We start from the raw sequence: 18,541 nt of genomic DNA, 5'->3' as shown, positions 1-18,541 counted from the left end.
TGCACATGGGAACACACATCCCAGGGAAATGAGAGACAAGGACCTTCCTTCCTTTTGTGCCTGCATGTGTATAGGCAAACAGGGGTGAGGTTTTGGTTCCTAAAGAACCACGGGTAGAGAGCCAGCCAGGCCCTTACTCTGAAGCATCGGGGCTACATGGTCTATCAAGAAAACCACAAGCATTTCACAAGGTCTTCTCAATGTAAGTGACAGGAGGCTGAAGATGAGGGAGGAGGCAGAGGCTAGACCTGGTGAGGCTAGACCGGTACCTGGGGCACTCAGCTCCAGACTTAGGTGGCCAGCAGGCTCAGTCAGGGTCCAGGAACTTCAGAACATAGGTGACCCGTGTGGGGCAGCAGAGCACTGCCCCAAATAGCCATGGATATAGCATGGAACTGTCAAGGCTCCTCCACTTGTCTAAGGCCATTGCAAGTCCACCACCCATTATTCATGCCAGGCCTGGGGTCAGAACAGTAATCAAGTGTGGCCTCAAACTACAACCTTTTGTTCATTTGACTGCTATAGCCCACAGGAACCCCTCATGGCTCGAACAGGCTGACCCCCTGTTTGCCACACCTTTGTCAGCAGCCTGCACACACAAGCATTGCCAGAAGGCAGTGTGGTGGAGCTGTGGGTCATCAAAGAGGGATCAACCTCCTGGTCACACCCTTGCCCATGTCAGGGTCGGACACACGCCGCTGCCTGGATATCCTCAAGGGGACAGCACCCTTCTTCACACCGTGAGCTCCACGAAGGGACCTGTGACCAGGGGACGGGCTCCGGACACGTCCTGACACGCACCGCCGAGGACCTAGGCTGTGGTCTGGAAGGAAAGGATGCTCGCTGGGGCTTGACGTCGCGGACATCTCCAAGGGTGGGCTGGGGTCTCTTGCAGCGGAGAGGAGTAGGGAGTCCAGGGATGCTCACCATGAGTAGCCACGAGCGTCCTCCACGCACATGGAGGGTCCTCCCGGCAGTCTCACTATCTGCACTCAGAACTCCGTGGTGATGCCCCATGACCGGAAGTGCCCCCCCGTGGGCGCGGACAAGGCGGGGCAGGCGGGCGGCACTTCCGGTACCCACGCGCCGCCGCCTCCTTCGCCGTCGCGCAGCTCGCGGCCGTCACTTTGTGTAGTGCGGGGGGGTCCCCGGTGGTCACAGCCCCCGCCCCCGAGTCCGTGTCTCGCTCCGGCTTGGCCGGGCCTCGGGCGCGCGCGCGGTGAGTGGGGCGCGCGGACGCGGCAGGTGCGCGCGGGAGGGACGCGCGCGCTGGGGGCGGTGGCAGCGGCGAGCCTGGCCGTCCTGGATGCCCGGGCGCTGGAGGCCTCGAGTGGTCGTGGGGCGATCGCGGGGCTTCCGGGCCTGTCTTTGGATGGGTCGGAGCTGCAGCTGCACGAGCTGAATCTTCCAGGCCCCTAGGTCCCCCCGTACCGGCCTGGGCCTCCGCGTCACGTCACGGATGGCTTGACTCTTCCCCCACCTCGAGGGGGTCATAGACTCCAGCGTGGGAGGGGGTGGGTCGGAGACGACTTGCGCTGCACCTTTGGAAGGTGACAGCGCCGCCTCCTCCAGTTCAGGGGCGGGAGTTGGGCGGGGGCCGCCTCCACCCCCCAAAGAGACACCTTCCAAGAAGGGCTGTCACCACTCCTACCCGGGCGTGAGACGGATCCTAGGTAACCCCCTATAGGGAAGTAGAGGAGGGAAGCACCCTGTGTTGGCGCCCTAAAGCCGGCTTTGTGACATTTGGGGGCCACGGTCCAGTCTGCTTCGTCTGCAAATAGAGACTGACTGGGTGCCTATCTGCTAAGTCTGTTGCCCCCGAGGTGGGTGGGGCAACTCATACCGCGCGCTGGTTGTTGCATTTGAGGGTGCCTCATGTGGACACAAGGAGGGAAAGAGGAGGTGCAGGTACCTGCGAGGATCAGGTCACCTACTCAGCGTCAGTGGGTGGCATTAGCACTTTGTTTTGGTTCAGTAGCTACTGGCCGGTCTTGGGGGGGAGGGGGGGCTAGCTGGTCTGGTTGAGGATCTTGATCTGGGGATCTTGGATGGCCTCCAGGAGTAACCCTGGAGAGTCGGGGCTCCGGAAACCCGGCAGATGGTGAGGATTGTAGAGAACAGGGAAAGACAACCTGGACAAAAAAGTCCTGAAGGGCTTTGAAGTCCTTTGAAGTGGGGGGCACTGAGCTGGAATGAAGGTAACTAGATACAAGTGTGCTTTCATGTGCACGAGCACACACAGACATGCTCCTTCACGTGGGTTCCCCTGGATTTGGAACTTTTCGGGAGCTCCTAACTTTTCAACTTTTCAAACTTTACCACTTGTGTTTGCAAACCCCCTTCTTATGGACAGGGCCTCGCCCCTTTTTGTGTCTGCTAAGTCCACTAAGGCTCTGAGTCCACTAAGGCTCGGGACCTTCGTGGTAAGAGGGGTTGGAGTGACGTCGGGTTTTTGCATGACAAAGCCATGAACGTGTCTCCTGCATTTTGATCTAGGATGGGAGGTCAAGGGGAGGTGAGGAGAAAAGCTTTCTGGGGACTGATTGGCTGGGGGTAGGTGGGGGTGGGAATATCCGGGGAGGTGGGGAGCCCCCTGGGCCCGAGTTTTAGGCATATGAACTGACCTAACCCTGGTCAGACTGGTTTTCAGAACTTTTGTTAGGAATAGGACTAGGTCAGGGTGCCTGAAGCCTCAGGCTTTTCTTGGCTTTTGCCATTTCTTCCTGTGAACTGCTAACCTTAGAGAATTCTTTTGGGGGGCTCACTTGGGGGGGTTCAAGACAGGGTTTCTCTGTGTAGCCCTGGCTGCCCTAGAACTCTAGACCAGGCTGGCCTCGAACTCACAGAGATCCGCCTGCCTCTCCCTCCCTAGTGCTGGGATTAAAAGCATGCACCACCACCACCCAGCAACCTTAGAGGCTTTTAAATAGTTTCTTTCTCCTTGCTCTGTCCTGACAAGCAGCTTAAGAGAGGAAGCTTTTGCTAGGCTCACAGTTTAAAGGCACAGACAATTGCTTGAGGTAGCTGGTCCACAGTCAGGAAGCGGACAGAGGAAAATGCTGGTGCTCAGCTCCCTTGCTTCTTTTATTCAGTCCCCGGCCCCAGCTCGGGATGGTATCAACCTGACATAGAAACTCCCTCACAGACACCCCAGAGGCTTCTCTTCTGTGACTCCAGATCCTGTCAAGTGCATAGCAGTAACCATCATTGGGCTAGTGCACAAATTTGATATTACCCACTGTCCTCTTTGGAGGCAGAGACTCTCCACTGCTTCTGGGGTGGATTTTAGTTTGATGGATCCTTCCCTCAATCTGTGGTTGGCCTGCTGTGGAGTGTGACAGCTGAGCCCTGCCTCTGATTTAAAAAACAAAACAAACCGATATCTGGGTCATTGACTATGATCTTTGGGCCCTGTCTTCAAGGTCTGGCGTGACTGCTGTGTGTCTGCTGGCATGGGGACCCAGGGGGAAGAAAATGGGGACTCTGCATCATCTTTAGTAAAGAAAACGTGGATGCTGCCTGGGAAGAGAGGTAGCCACGATGGGCTGCCTCCTCCTCCTCCTCCTCTTTGTGTATAGTGTCTGTACCGTTTTGTGTGAGCGTCTGTGCATGCACGTGCATATACACAAGTGTGTGTGTAGGTGACAGAGGTCGGCATCAGGTCTCTGCTTTAGACACTGTCCACCATATTATTTGAGGCAGTGTCTCTCTGAACCTGGGGTTTCCCAGTTCCCATTGCCTGGCCAGCACTACCAGGCCTGGGTTTACAGATAGACAGTGCTGTGTTTGACATTTTTTCCTCTCCTTTTCCCTACAGCTGCTGGAGGATTGAACTCAGGTCCTCACACTTGTGTGGCCAAGCACTTTGACTAACTCAATTTCCTCCACAGCCCCAGCTTTCTTTTCTTGGGTCCTTACAGACAATAGTCTGGCTTGCGGAAGTCTGAAGTTGCTGCCCAAGGTGGTGACCAGTTGGGAATTAGTTCTGTGGGTGTCTAGGTTCAGCTTGATCTACAGCCTTAGGCTTGAGTAAGCAAAGGCCTTCTCTAGGTCTGAGGTGGGTGGCGGTTGGGAAATCTCTCCCTTAGTGTTCTCAGTGCCCCTGGGTGCTGGCCAGGACAGCCTGAGGCATGTGTGTTCTTACCCTTCAGGCATCTTCCAACCCTGAAGAGCCCTGGAGGGCTCTGGTGGTCCTCTTAGGTCTAGTTTTGTGGCTTCAATCTTTGATGCAGTGCTGGGGGAACAGTCACAGCAGAGGGGACTTCTGGATGTCAGGAGTCCCAGCCCTTGGATTTGGGGGGTTGGCATAGACAGGGATGCTCAGAGAGGTCTAGCTGCTAACGTATGGAATTCTTTTTATTTTGTTTTGACTTTTTGACTGCTCATTTCTGTTTGCTTTCTTAGAGTATGGAGTGTGTCCCTGTTTATGTGTGTGCGGGTGTGCATGAATGTATGTAGAGGCCAGAAGTCAATGCTAGGTGTCCTCAGTTGCTGTGTTGGCCACACTGGCTGGCCAGCAAGTGCCATGGAATCTCTTGTCTCTGTCTTCATAGTGCTGGCATTATAGGTGTGTACCATCAGGCCCAACTTTGACATTCAGGGGAGCAAACTTGGGTTTTCATGCATGCAAAGCAGAAGTTACCTCCCAAAGTATAGATTTAAATTAATTTTTTATGTGTATAAGTGTTTTGCCTCCTTGTATGTCTTGTGTACTACTTGTCTGTCTGGTGCCCACAGAGGGCAGAAAGGGCATAGGATCCCCTGGAATTGGAGTTACAGATGATTGTGAGCTACCATGTGGATTCTGGGAATTGAACTTATGTCCTCTGGAAGAGCAGCCAGTGCTTCTAACTGCTGAGCCATCTGTCCAACCTCCAGAGCATAGGTTTGGAAGCAGATGTCTGAACAGAAAGGGGATGGGGTATAGGTGAGCCTGGTCGGAACCAGCCGCTCAGGTGTGTCCATGGGAATACCAGGCACAGTGACTTCTCATGGCCCTGGGCAGCTTTGCCTGCTACAGCCATGGCCCTGGGCAGCTTTACCAGCATCCCGAGGCAGTGCTGTCCACTGAGGTGGCTCCAGTGTCTGGTGTGGCCTGGCATTTCTGGATCTTTTTGAAACTCAGCATTCTGGAGTGGCCTGCCCTACTTTTGAAAATGGTCCCATTCAGATCTGGGCAGGTACAGGGGCAGGTATGGAGTGTCATAATGGTGAAAGATCATAGGAATGAATTCTTGAAAACCACAGTGGACCGGTAAGATAGCTCAACAGCTAACAGTACTTGCTGCCAAGCCTGATGACCTGAGTCTGATCCCTGAGACCCCGTGGGGAGGAAAGAGAGAGCTGACTCCTGAAAGGTGTCCTCCACCATCCACGCGTTTGAATGACATGCACCCCACTCCACAAATAAATAAAATATAATTAAAAGAAACATAACTGCCCAGTGTTTGAGATTCACCTGGACTGGTTCTTTGTAGACATGGACTAGATTAGTGGCTGTAGGACCCTTGGGGCTGTCCCCTTAGGCCCAAGGCTCTAGGCTTCAGGCCAGGTGAAGCTGGACTGAGTCGGTGACATCGCTGGGGTAAAAAGGATCCTGTGAGTCTCCAAGGTGATGACATTTCAGCCCTGTCTCTCGTTTGACTCCCAGGAAGGGGCCTGAGAGTTTGCTGACTGCTGGGTGCTCTTTCCTTTTCCCTGAGGAGACGAAGCAAGACACCCTTCCATCCTGCACCCCACCCCGCCTCCCGCAGCTGCACAGGTGCCTGTGGTCTGACAGCGCCTCGGCCGGACCTGGCTCATGTGTGCTGAGGGCTGGGTAAGCTGCTCGTTTTTGCTTCCTATGTGGGACAGGCTGCCCCTTGTAAGTTATGCTCTCCCATCCGTACACATGGATCCCTGGGGCTCTGTTGACTGCGCTCCGTGCTTCTCCTCCTTGAGGATCGATGGGTTGCGATAACGGGTGCCTCACCCAGGGACAGGTTGCAGCTCACACAAGACCCATGGCTGCTTGTGAGGGAACAGAAGCCGTGTCCCAGAGGATTGTGGGGAGGAGCCCTTTGGGTGGGCTTTCTGGATCAATCATGTGCCAGTTGCACAGCCTGAGATAACAGACAGACCATGGTCCTCCCTCAGCCCTTGCGGCCTCCCCTGCAAAGTGTCTCTGTGTTTCAGGCCACACAGAGGCTCTCTCCTAGGGCTGATGGCCGCCCTTCACACTACTCCAGACTCCCGAGCTACCCAGCTGGAGCCTGCAGAAGATGGGTCAAAATGCGATGCTGACCCTGACGAGGATGGGGATGAGGAGGAGAAGGGGAGAGAGGAGGCAGAGGGGGAGGAAGAAGCAGAAGAGGTAGTAGTGGAAGAGGAGGAAGTGGCCACACAGGTCCAGGAGGTGGAGGTGGAGGCTAACTCAGAGGACGCTGCTGGTGCCGACAGTGTGGAGGAGGGGCTGGCAAAGGAGCAGAGGCTGAGCTTGGGGACCCAGGAGCAGCTAAGCAACGGCGGTGATGTCAGGTCGCCAGTTCTTCAAGGGAAAGGTAGGAACAAGGACCCCACCGCTGCTGGGGGAAGGAAGAGGCTGGGGTCATGAGGGTGGGACTGGACCTGGGCCTAAAGTATGGGAGTAGCCGGGAGAACCACCCTGCTTGCCAGCCAGGCGCCACTGGCCCTAAACAATCTTCCTTCCTCTCAGCCCTGCAGGCCTCCCGGGTCTCACCTGCTATTCAGGATGAAGATCCAGAGGAAGAGGAGGAGGAGGAAGATGATGAGCATTTCCTGACTCAGGTGAACTGCATATACACTGGTCAGCCATGGTCTTGGGCCCTCTTTGTCTTGTGGCTCTTGAGTGAGGACAAGGCTTTAGTGTTGGGGTTTATATGGTTCTGTTTTCCCAGGTCCCTGTCCCTCCCCAGGTCATTACGTTGTTCTGAGTACTCCGGCTACCTCCCACTCAACTGTACTAGGCGTGGCTGTCCCCAGCCCACGCCCAAGTCAGGTTGGAGTCTTCTAGAATGACTGTTCCCCTCCTGGGGTCTGTTTTCCTGCTGTTGGGTCAGACATCAGTACCCACACTCAGTTTAGTTGGTACCACCTGTCCATCGCTAACCTGTTGATAAAGCCAAGGTATTTGCCAGGACTAGTCTGTGTGACATATGAGGGGCCATGCTAAGAGGGGCCTGCCCTCTCTGAGTTTGATGGATAGGAGATGGGGCCCTGTCAGAGGGTGAGAGGCCTGAGAGATGGCTGTACCATCTGGACACATGTAGACCCATAAATAATGGGGTGCTGGGCCATGTCCCCACTATGTTTTCTTATCTCGAGTGGGTGTTGGAGGCAGAACGTTCCCTCATCCTCTCTCCTGGGGCTCTGTGTGCTTCAGGGGCTGGTGACTTTTGAAGATGTGGCTGTGTACTTCACTTTGGAGGAGTGGGAGAGGCTGGATGTGGACCAGCGAGACCTCTACCGGGAAGTAATGCAGGAGAACTATGGGATCCTGGTCTCCTTGGGTAAGGAAGGACCCCGAGGCAGTCCCCTGTGAGAGCTGCCAAAGAGCGTGCTTCTTGAGCTCCTGGGTTTTGGAGCAGCCAGCCCATTCTGGCCGCCGGGTTCGGAGGTCCAGACCAGGAGGAAACATGCTCTGAAGCTGGTGGTCCACTCTGGGCTCTTAGCTGCACAGCCCCAGAAGCCTTTCGGTGGGAGAACGTGTGTGTATACTGCTGGTGTGGGTTTGGAAGGCAGGGCTTCCAGGGATGGATCGTAGGATCTCTCAGAGCAGAGGTTGTGGGAAGGGCTGGTCCTCGGAGGGTAAAGAGCAAAGGATTTGGGTGTGGACAGGGATAGCTTGGACTCCATTGGGACAGCCACCATCTTTCCCTCTCCTGGGTAGGATACCCAATTCCCAAGCCGGATCTGATCTTCCACCTCGAACAAGGAGAAGAACCTTGGGTCCCAGACAGCCCCCCTCCCGAGGAGGGAGACATTGTCACTGGTGTCTACACGGGTGAGTGAGTCTCGAGGGGATTCTGCTGGCATGATTGCTCAGGCTGTGTCAGACTTGAGCCTTCACCAAGGCAAGCCCTCTGCCTCCCCGATGCTGTTAGTGCTCATGGGTGTGGGTGGCTGTGAGGAGACAGGGAGGCCACTGTGTACTTGCCCCTGCCGTCACCTTGAGGCCCCATGGTCCAACTTCACCGAGTCTGAAGGCTAGATTGTCCTTAGAGAACCTTAAGTGGTTTTTGTTGTTCTTACCTTGGAACCTGTGAAATCTTTGGGTTTTGTTTTTCTATAAGTGAGGGGAGTTGTCAAGCTGGCACGGACACCTGCTACACTGTCAATGTGGCTTTCTACGCGCAGACTCACCAATTTTCTGACTGCTCCACCCATTGGCCATTTTTTCATATGGTGCCCCTCAGTCCCTCCACTTTCTCCATAGCCGTCCAGCTTGTTTTTAGAGACAGGGTGTCACTGCTATCTGATCTCACCAATTGAGTAAGCTAGCTGGCCATTGAGCTCCGGGGATCTGCCCATCTCTGCCCCTCCAATGAGTGTGCTGCCACTTTGGTTTGGTTTCTGTGTGTGTGAGTTTGGGATTTAACTCAGACGTTCAGATCTGATCTGGGTGAGCGGTTTAAAGCCTCTGGGAGAGTTGAGGTGATGTGTACAGAAGGCATTGAAAGGTGGGCTTCTCTGGGTGCCTCACACTGACTCGGGCTCTGCCCGTTCAACTCTGAGCCCTGCTTCATTCATATGGAGAACAGAGCCTGAACTAAATCCACAGATTCCAGCCTGAGCATGCTGGATTCCTGGTCACACTGAATATGCCGTGGGGGTCTGAGTCTCACTGGGACTTTGGAGTGACGGAGGCCCTTGCCTGGGGGTGTCCCTCTTGAGGCTGGGGGTGTTGTTAGCCCAGGGTGGGACAGGGAACTAATTTGGAGTTATCATAGATGTATATTAAAATGAGAAGAGGAAAACCTTACTCTGGTAACACGCCTGTGAGCCCTTAGTAGCTCAGTGAGGGGCAGCGAGGACTCTGTAGCCTCTGACATGAGGCCCAGAAGTAGGTCGAGTTGCTTGAGGACCCAGGAGGTGGTGTGGTCCATTCACAGACACATTCAGAGAAACCGCTTAGAGAGAGCAGGGCGCAGGCCAGCACTGGCCACCCTCGACTGTAGGTTCAAGACATTGCTGTCATGGTTCATTCTCTTGAAGGGTCCGGGGAGAGCCTGGTCCTTTTTAGTGCAGGTGACACCAGATGACAGGTGACATGTGGCTGTGCACCTGGATGGGGCTTGAAAGCTCCTTGAGAGAACTGGTTAACTGGGCTGGTGGCCCTGGAGGGGGGTTAGCCTGAGATGTCTCTCCGCCTGGCCCCGTCTGCAGACGGTCGGTTGGTGCAGGACCCATGAACATCTTTTTTAAACGTTTTATCTTAAGCCCAGTGCTCAGGAAGCAAAGGCAGGTGAATCCGAGTTTGACGCTAGGCAGGGCTACATAGTGAGACCCTGTCTCAAGAAAAACAAATAAAACAAACAAAATCTTTATGTGTGAGGTCAGAGGACAAGCTCGGGCATCAGTCCTCAGCATCTGCCTTGTCCAGGAGAGGATGTCTTTATTTCCCAACACTGCATAGGTCCCACTAGTGACCTGTGAGCTTTGCGGGCGTCTCCCACTCCTCAGGATGCCTGGGTTAGACTCATGCTACGGTGTCTGGCTTTCCACTGGCTCTAGGGATTTGAACTCAGGTTGTCATACTTGCAGGGCAAACACGTTACTCACTGAGCTATCCCCAGGTCATGTCTTTGATGTGTCACATGACTGCCCACAGGGGATGCAGATGGCGGGATCTGGGAGAGGCACTGGCACAGGGCAGCTCTCAGGTCTTCTGAGGACAGCCGGCAGTTGAGTGTCTGCCTCCCTTCTCACCCTGCCCAGCAGTGCCACCTGGACCCTGAGCGTGGCTGAGTCTGGCAGGACAGATCCTAACTGTCCCAAGACTGGCCATCTGGACTTCTAAATCAGCCTTGTAAGACAACACGCTAATTTCCCCTCCTCTGCCCCTTGTGAGCTCAGCTGTACACGATGTGTGGGCTCCCGGGCACATTCCTTCACTCAGGTGTTGCCATCTTCTGTGATACTCAGAGTCCCACTTGCCCTTCAGCCTGCGCTTTGTATCCTAGCAACCCTGGCCGCCACCTTCTACTCTTCACTCCAGCAGTGTCTGAACTAGCTCCCCCACCCCCCGACCCAGCTTCCATCCCATGTGGTCCTGGAGAGACCCTGGCTTAACCCTGTTTCCTGCCCCCAGTCTGCACCCAAGCAGAGAATACAGCTGGAGAAGGCATGCCCTGACAGCAGCTGCCCTGCTCCCGGTCTCTGTGAGCGCCTGGCCCTTCACTCTGGGACAGATCCTCCCCCTAGCAATCGTCCTTTCAGCAGCCTCCAGAGGCTGTGCTGCCTAGAGCAGTACCCGGCCCTGTGGGGCCATCCCCTCTCCCTCCGCTGAGGCCTCTACCCCTTTTCCTTTCTTGGTGTACAGGCTTGCATGGAGGCCAGAGGTCAACACAGGAGCGGTCCCCTTGTTGAGGCTTGGTTTCTCACCGGGATCTGGGGCTTGATGATTGGGCTGGCTGGCCAGCGAGCCCCAGGAGTCTACCCAAGCATGTACTACTGCACCAGGCTTTTCACGTGGGTGCTGGAAAGTGAACTCAGGTGTCTGTACTTATGTGGCAAGTATTAACCAAGCCGTTTCTGAAAGAGGATAGGAAGGAAACATACCACTGAGGATTGAACCAGCTTAAAGAGTTTAAGAGGCAGTCAGACTCCAATAACCAGCAAGTGAGCACAGCCAGGGGGTCTGGAGCCCCACGTGTGATCCTAAGCAAGACTGATCTCAAAGTGCACACTGCCAGCCTGCAGACAGCTGGTATCCATCTGGGCAGACACAGCAAGTACCGGTTATCTATTGGTTCAGCTTAGCACAGATGCACACAGGCAAGGGGAAGGGCTCTCAGCCAGGAGCAGGGCATGGACACCCCCAGCAGGCAGAGTCTGGCACACAGCTATGAACTAGGAACCGTAGAGGGTCTCTTGGTGGAGTTTCACTCAGCCATGCCCTGGAAGCTGGATAGTAGAGTCCTCTGGTCCTAGCCAGGGCACAAGGCACTGAGCCCCGTTGTATCTAGGTCCCTGGGCTTAGTGCAGGTAGAAGGGAAGAAGTAAGGGAACGTCTGGCAGAGAGGCTGGCTTCTTAGCATCTGGGACAAAGGGGCTGACAGGTATCCAAGTGCTGGAGGCTCTGATGGGGTGAGGGAAGGCTTACTCCTCCCAAATCCCCATGACAAAGGCAGGCCTTGGTCCTCTTAATACTCGGGCCTTGGTGTTCAATTACATTACTCAAGAGGACATCAAGACCAAAGTGTTGCTGGTCTCTTAGAGGCCACTCACCAGCAACAGGGGGCAGCCCAGAGCCCATCCTAGGAGAAAGGCCACCAGCACTTGGCACAGAGGACAGATGCCAGTGTAGAAGCTGGCTACCTTCCCAGGCTGCAGTTCAGACACCTTCCTGGCAACCCTCAGTGAGGCTGCCCACATCCATAGACTTGGGCATCCTTTTGGTATGCCTCCTCCCTTGGGGACTGTCCCCAATATGGGAAGGAACTCTGCCTGAGCTCATCTTCAGTTTCTGGGTCTAGATGGAGATTTGGGGGGAGAATGAAGACAGGCACAGATATTACTCGGGGACCTTAGAACTGGCTGTCAATGGAAAGGAAATGGCACCTTGACTGGGGACCTCTATGCCTGCCATGTCTTGTCAGGATCCCTGGTTCTCTGCAACCGCTGACAGGCTGCCTCTAAGACAGCCAGCTTCCCCTCCCCCCACACCCACTCCCCAGCCTTAGCCTTGGAGGGGACTGGCCTGCGCAAGGTCCCTGGAATAAAGGAGCTGGGTCAAGGGCCCAGCTTGGCCTATGCAGTCCTGGGGGGGATCCAGCAGATTGGGGACATAAGCCATGGGAGATCCCCTGGGGTGGAGCGCAGTGGAACGAGCTAGTTTTGAGCTTATAAATCCCCAGTATTATGCTTCGAAGGGACAAATCTGTAAGACTCACACTGACAGCCACCATGAGAGAGAGTGACGTTTGCAGAATGGGGGAAACTGTGACAGCCCACAATCCCGAGGGTTTCAGCTTCCTGCCCTGCTCCTCTCATCTTTCCCAAAACCTCTTTCACCAGAGTCCGGGTGTCTTTAGCTCAGGACGTGGGCTGTAAAGATGTCCTTGTGGCAATGCTGTGTGACTTGTCTAGACAGTAGACTCTGAGCCCTGCCTCTTCCTGGAGGCCTAATCACCCTCACCTGTGGTCAGATCTCTGGACAAACGTTAGGTGCAAGGAGCCCCCATCCTTACTTTACTCCCCAGGGGTCTGGGTGTGACCCTCAGGGCCACCTGTTGGACTGCTGCCCTCCCCACTTCCTTCTAGCTGTGTAGAACACACCACACCCTTGTTGAGCAGTGGCCATGCCAGCTCCAGAGGCAGCCGTGAGATCCCCAGGCCTTTTTCATGATTGCCCACCCTGCAGAGCGTCATGTAGTCGACTCCTCAAGACAGATGTCCCTGCTGTTCCCAGACTCTGGGCAAGTAGCAGCCTACTCTCGAGCTCCTGGAGAGATCCAGGGATTGTATTCATTCCCTAGCATCAGCTTCCCCTGATTTACTTGGGCTCTAGTTAAAAACTACAGAAGCCTCTCACCAGAGCCCGGGGGATGTCTTTGTCAGCCAGCTTCTCTCTGCCCCAGGGCTGCTCCTGCCGTCCCAGGTTTGCAAAGTTCTGGCTGAACAAAGAAGGGCAGCCAGCCAGCAACAGGGCCTCTCTTTGTCACTTCTTGTCCCTCTGGTGGCCACGTTGGCAGCTAGAGGTAAACTCAGCTTAAGAAATTTTTCCATCTAAAATATCTAAATTATATATTACTAGAATAGTGGGAAACAGTGTTAAAGACTAAACAAAAATAAAGTAACCCGTTTTCTTGTCCTTTCATATGAACAGCGTGTGTGTTCACATCTGTAGTAAGGCCCTCACCGTTCTCTCTGCTTCATGGATGTGGAACTATGCTGTCTTCCCCTGTGAATGACATCTAGCATGTAGAACTAGGGCTGATTGGGGTGCGAGACTTGACATGTGAAGCCAGCCCTGTTTTTTGAGACTTCCTGGCCCAGCCCCTGGCTTTTGTGGTCCAGAACTTTGCCCTCAGAATCAAGTGGATGGGATCTCAGTGAGGTGGGAATGATGGACAAGAGAGCGGCACACAGGTGCTCTGAACACCTGGACACTGTGGTGCAGGTGGTGTCCCTGTGTCTCCTGGGTGTATCATGGTGGCTCTGTCTACATGCTCTCACTTCCTGAACAGAGCGGCCCTACAGACTTGATTCTAGAGCCCACACCATCCCCTGGAAGGGCAGAGAGTGAGCCAGGGGTGCATCTCAGTGGAGGGGTGCTCACAGTACACGTAATCTCAGGTGGCCTGGGGTTTCTCAAATGCAGAGCTCAGGAAAGTGAAGCCCAGGGTGACCCCACAGCAGGGGGAGGAACTCAAGACCCCAAATACACAGCTCCCCAGAGGCTCTTCCCCGGCTAGCAGTTCCTGATTCTGCTGTTTAGAGTGGAAGAGAACCCCCTGGCCACTGGTAAAGGCAAGGAGAGGAAGACTTACTGAGGAGTAAGTTCCACAGAGGCAGGGCCTCCAGGCAGAGGACATGGCTGGATGGGCCATGCTGGGTGTCTGGGGACTGCAGTGCCCCAGGTCTCACTCTGTGCACAAGTTTATCTGCTGATAAACTACCCAGTTTGCAGGCTCCTGTCCTCTACAGAGTGGCAAGCCCTAGAGAGACCCTGGCTTTCCTGGCCAGGTGTGCATGTAAGACCTCCTAACTGGGGGAGGGGAGGCCAGCGGCTTTCCTGCCTTGCAGTTGGCCAGTACTGGCTGTGGCATGCACCACCTCTGACTTGCCTGAAGCAGGTCTGTTTGGTTTGTTCCAATTTCCTTGCCAAGCTCCTGTGCCCTCATCCTCTTGTCTCGTCACCTTCAGGAGCCTGGTTCTGGAACGATGACATAGAGGACCATGAGGAGGAAGACGACGAGGACTTCCTCGCTGAGATGGCAGAGGAGGAGAACGAGCCCCCAGGGCTGTGGTCTGCAGCCTATGGTGTGGGGGATGTGCCTGGGACTTGGGGACCCGACGATTCAGATTCGGTTCAGACTCCAGAGGATTGGGGACCCAGCCCAGGCAGCCTCGGTATCCTGGCTGAGGAGGTTGAAGCTAAACATTTCCTGTCTGGCCGGGAGCCTGGGGAGAACTTTCTGGCGCCCTGGGCATTTCCCGCAGCAGCTGTCCCCGTAGGACATCCGGAGACCACTTGCGACGTGTGTGGTAAAGTGTTCCTGCACCGTTCGCGCCTGGCCAAGCACCAGCGTTACCATGCAGCGGTCAAGCCCTTTGGCTGCCAGGAGTGTGGCAAGGGCTTTGTGTACCGTTCGCACCTGGCCATCCACCAGCGCACGCATACCGGCGAGAAGCCCTTCCCGTGCCCGGACTGTGGCAAGCGCTTCGTCTACAAGTCGCACCTGGTCACGCACCGGCGCATCCACACTGGCGAGCGGCCCTACCGCTGCGCCTTCTGTGGCGCCGGCTTCGGACGGCGCTCCTACTTGGTGACCCACCAACGTACGCACACGGGCGAGAGGCCCTACCCGTGCCTACACTGCGGCCGTAGCTTCAGCCAGAGCTCAGCACTCGCTCGCCACCAGGCTGTGCACACCGCCGATCGTCCTCACTGCTGTCCGGACTGCGGCCAGGCCTTCCGCCTGCGCGCTGACTTCCAGCGGCACCGGCGCGGCGGCTGCACGGAGCCCAGCAGTGGCGAGGGTGCGGGGATGCCTCCCCACGAGATGGAGATGGCAGTAGCTGCTGTAGCCACAGCGGAGCCGGAGGAACTGGAGGCCAGGCCCGAGGAGACCAAAGAGCCCGGGAGTGGTGTGGCATTTGGAGACACTGAAGCTGAAGCCAGAGAGGACGAGGAGGTGATAGCTGCGGCGGCAGAGGCGACGGTCCCCGGTAGCAAGAAGGACTCTGAGCCTGACAGGCGGTTCCGTGAGATGGGCAACGGCCTGAGTGGGGGCGAAGGGCCTTCCTCGCACCCGCTCGGCTTCCATTTTCCCATGCACCCCAAGTCTTGGCTGCATCCAGACGGCTTCCCCATACTGGGGTTCCCCGAGTTCTCCGAACGGCTGCAGGTAGACGGGCGTCATCTCTCCGGCCCCCTGGGCGCCCCGCTGTCCCTGGAGGGCACGGGGTTGGTTTGTGACCCGTTCCGCAGCGCGGGCCCCAGAGTCGGGACGGATGGTGGCTTGCGAGCGTTCGCGCCCACCGTGGGGTCGCTGCTGGCAGAGCCCGCACCCGCCGCAATGGCGGAGGAGGAGAGCCCGTGGATCTGCTCTGACTGCGGCAAGACGTTCGGGCGGCGCGCGGCGCTAGCCAAGCACCAGCGCTACCATGCGGGCGAGCGGCCGCACCGCTGCGCCGACTGCGGCAAAAGCTTCGTGTACGGCTCGCACCTGGCGCGCCACCGGCGCACGCATACGGGCGAACGGCCCTTCCCGTGCCCGGAGTGCGGCGCTCGCTTCGCCCGCGGCTCGCACCTGGCGGCGCACGTGCGCGGTCACACGGGCGAGAAGCCGTTCGTGTGCGGCGTGTGCGGGGCGGGCTTCAGCCGGCGCGCGCATCTCACCGCGCACGGACGCGCGCACACGGGCGAGCGGCCCTACGCGTGCGGCGAGTGCGGCCGGCGCTTCGGGCAGAGCGCTGCGCTGACCCGGCACCAGTGGGCGCACGCCGAGGAGAAGCCGCACCGCTGCCCTGACTGCGGCAAGGGCTTCGGCCACAGCTCGGACTTCAAACGGCACCGGCGCACGCACACGGGCGAGAAGCCGTTCCGCTGCGCCGACTGCGGCCGCGGCTTCGCGCAGCGCTCCAACCTCGCCAAGCACCGGCGCGGCCACACGGGCGAGCGGCCCTTTCCCTGCCCCGAGTGCGGCAAGCGTTTCTCCCAGCGATCTGTGCTCGTGACGCACCAGCGCACCCACACGGGGGAGCGGCCGTACGCGTGTGCCAACTGCGGCCGGCGCTTCTCGCAGAGCTCGCATCTGCTCACGCACATGAAGACGCACCGCGGGCAGGCGGGCGTACAGACGCAGAATACCGCCGCCAAGGCCCAGGCCCCTGCCAAGGCGACGCCGCCTCCGCCGCCACCGGGCTCGGGCACCGGGTCAGGAACGCTGCTCGAGTTCGCCGGCGGAACCAGCTTCGGCTCCGATCCTGCCGCGTTCGCTGGGCCCTCGGGTGCCTACGAGGAGAGCGTCTTGTGAAGCAGGTCGAAGCGCGTGGAGCCCTCCCGCTCCTCGAGGCGGGCTGAGGATTCCCAATCTTGGGTGCTCTTGGCACTATCGCCCCGAGCTTCAGATCTTGCTTGGGTGCGCACAGGCCGCCACCCTGATCAAGAGCGCCCCATCCCTGGATCTGTGCTGCAGAGATAGCCGGCAAAGCCAGTTCGTTCATCACGGATTCAGATTCAGGTGGCCCGTAGGGCCAGTGGCTTAGGAGTCTGTCACGATGGGGAAGCCCTATCATTGGGAGAGGGTGAGAGAGGTCATCCAGCTGCATCCGGGTTTCTTGGTGGGTTTGGCTTCTTCCCAGTCTCCCTAGGAGTTTCAGGGACCGTTTTCCGGTCACTTGGGTGTGTCCAGTAAGTTTTAAGAACATGGTTTATGACAGGCAGGAGCCTCACTAGGTTTTGGGGGGATGGAGATGCGAACAGGGGAAGCTTTTGTTCTATCGACTGGGTATTTATTTCCATCTTTTGTATGGCCTGAAAACTGGGGAGGTGTTGAAAAAGCAAGATACCAAATGCGTAGTCAGGCTGCCAATGTTGGCTAGGACCCCAGAGAGTTGGAAGCCTTATTTGAGAATCCTTACACCAACCCCTTGTAGCACTGGCTACAAGGTGCGTTTTGGTATTGGAATCCCCTCCAAGCTTGTTGGTGCTCTAGTGGCTGCGAGTGGCACACATGGACATCTTTGGAGTGCCTGGTGTGGGCTCCTACAGACCTGGTCTCCATAGGAGTTCCCTAGCAGCTCCCTCCGCCGGAGCAGGTAGCTGCGGAGCCCTGTGCTCAGCCTTTCACAGCACTGGGGTGGGTTCTGGAACCTTCCCCTCAGCTTATAATAAGGGCCCTTTATCCTCTGCAAGACTCTTAACTCTGCTGTAATCACCCTACGCTAGAAGCAGGTAGTGTTTCTGCCATGGGTGGGTCCATGGCTTACAGAGTGATTGGTGGTTTGCACAGTGGTTGTCCACCTAAGGTATCACGTGGACCTGAGCTCACAACGCCTTACTATGCAAGGCCCTTGCACAGTGGATAGCTAACTCTCCAGCCTGCACTGCTGGCATCTGAGGTGTGGCACACACAAGCCCCTCCCATCCTCCATGAATTCTGGGCCAGTGTTAAAGAAGTGAGATTTCCACCCAACTGCGGTTCCCTTTTAGACCTAGATCCTTTGTTGTAGTGTAGACACGCTCTTGGGGCCCAAGAGCTAACGGGGAGGCTGGGAGGCTGCTAGGTGCCGGGTGGGTAGTCCATGGGTGGGAGGAGCTGGGGTGGTGATGGTCAGAAGGTAGCTTGGCTGGGTGAGGTGAAGTGGGAAGGCATGGGTCCTGATTGCTCAGCAGTGGCCTCTCTATCCTATTTTTTATGCTCTTCCCATGTTTTCTGGTACATGAACTTCAGAAAAAGCCAGGGCAAGGTGGGCTGCGGGGCACCAACCCCATCCCTCTTTTTTCCCCAGCGGTTTCCACTCTGCCCCTCTGCTGTGGGCAGGAGGACCTAGCTTTAATAAAGATGGAGAAACAAGCTTTGGGACTGGACTCTGCTTTTGCCCCACCTTGGTGTCCATCAGGGAAGCTCACTCTACTGTGTCCATCTCTTTTCTGACTTGTTTTCCCCTTCCGAGAAGCTGGAATCGGATTCTTGCTTGGCACATCATGGATTTGGCCTGTGTCAACTCCTCCTTCCTGGGATGCCTCACACTGCCACACAAGTGGAACACACACATGGGACATGACGGGGATTCATTCGGCTAACCTTCTGGGTTTAAAGAGAGGGCCTGATCTTTCTCAGAGTGCAGATCCATGCTTTGGCCTTTTTTTCAGGGGTTCCAGTGCTGTGGGGTTTATCTACTCCAAAGCCACAAAGGCATGGCCATCCCCAGGAGTTCCCAAACAACTCCCTTTAAACTTTTTCTTATTCGGTCTCTGTGATAGGATCTTTTCCCATGGGTTTGAGAATATGCAGATATGATTTTTGAGGCTTCAGAATAAAAGAAACCAGTATCTCAGGGGGTGTGGTTCAGTTGGTACAGTGTTTGCCCAGCATTCAGCTTTTCATGCCCAGAACTCCATAAACCAGGCATGGTGGAGCATGCCTGT

The 18,541-nt window shown here is 56.3% G+C and overlaps 1 protein-coding gene across 1 annotated transcript; it reads left to right on the top strand.

Annotated features, from left to right (window-relative positions):
• Window positions 1-1,094: 1,094 nt before the first annotated feature.
• Znf316 (zinc finger protein 316) lies at window positions 1,095-18,077 on the top strand. Its single transcript, XM_038346826.1, has 7 exons — window positions 1,095-1,219; window positions 5,651-5,818; window positions 6,175-6,539; window positions 6,695-6,786; window positions 7,382-7,508; window positions 7,889-8,002; window positions 14,089-18,077. The coding sequence occupies exons 3-7, from the start codon at window positions 6,203-6,205 to the stop codon at window positions 16,422-16,424; spliced, it is 3,006 nt and encodes a 1,001-aa protein (XP_038202754.1). The 5' UTR covers window positions 1,095-1,219; window positions 5,651-5,818; window positions 6,175-6,202; the 3' UTR covers window positions 16,425-18,077.
• The last annotated feature ends 464 nt before the right edge of the window (window positions 18,078-18,541 follow it).

This window comes from Arvicola amphibius, chromosome 10, assembly GCF_903992535.2.
Source record: "Arvicola amphibius chromosome 10, mArvAmp1.2, whole genome shotgun sequence".
NCBI lineage: Eukaryota > Metazoa > Chordata > Mammalia > Rodentia > Cricetidae > Arvicola > Arvicola amphibius.
The sequence above is the reverse complement of the archived record's forward strand: the minus strand, read 5'-3'. Positions and strand labels throughout refer to the sequence as shown.

What these genes read in the sequence shown, in the direction of transcription:
- Znf316 (XM_038346826.1), top strand. Translation starts at nt 6,203, where the DNA reads ATGGCCGCCCTTCACACTACTCCAGACTCCCGAGCTACCCAGCTGGAG. An exon ending in GCCAGTTCTTCAAGGGAAAG is followed by an intron (nt 6,540 to 6,694) that starts GTAGGAACAAGG and finishes CCTTCCTCTCAG; the next exon opens with CCCTGCAGGCCTCCCGGGTC. An exon ending in ATGAGCATTTCCTGACTCAG is followed by an intron (nt 6,787 to 7,381) that starts GTGAACTGCATA and finishes TGTGTGCTTCAG; the next exon opens with GGGCTGGTGACTTTTGAAGA.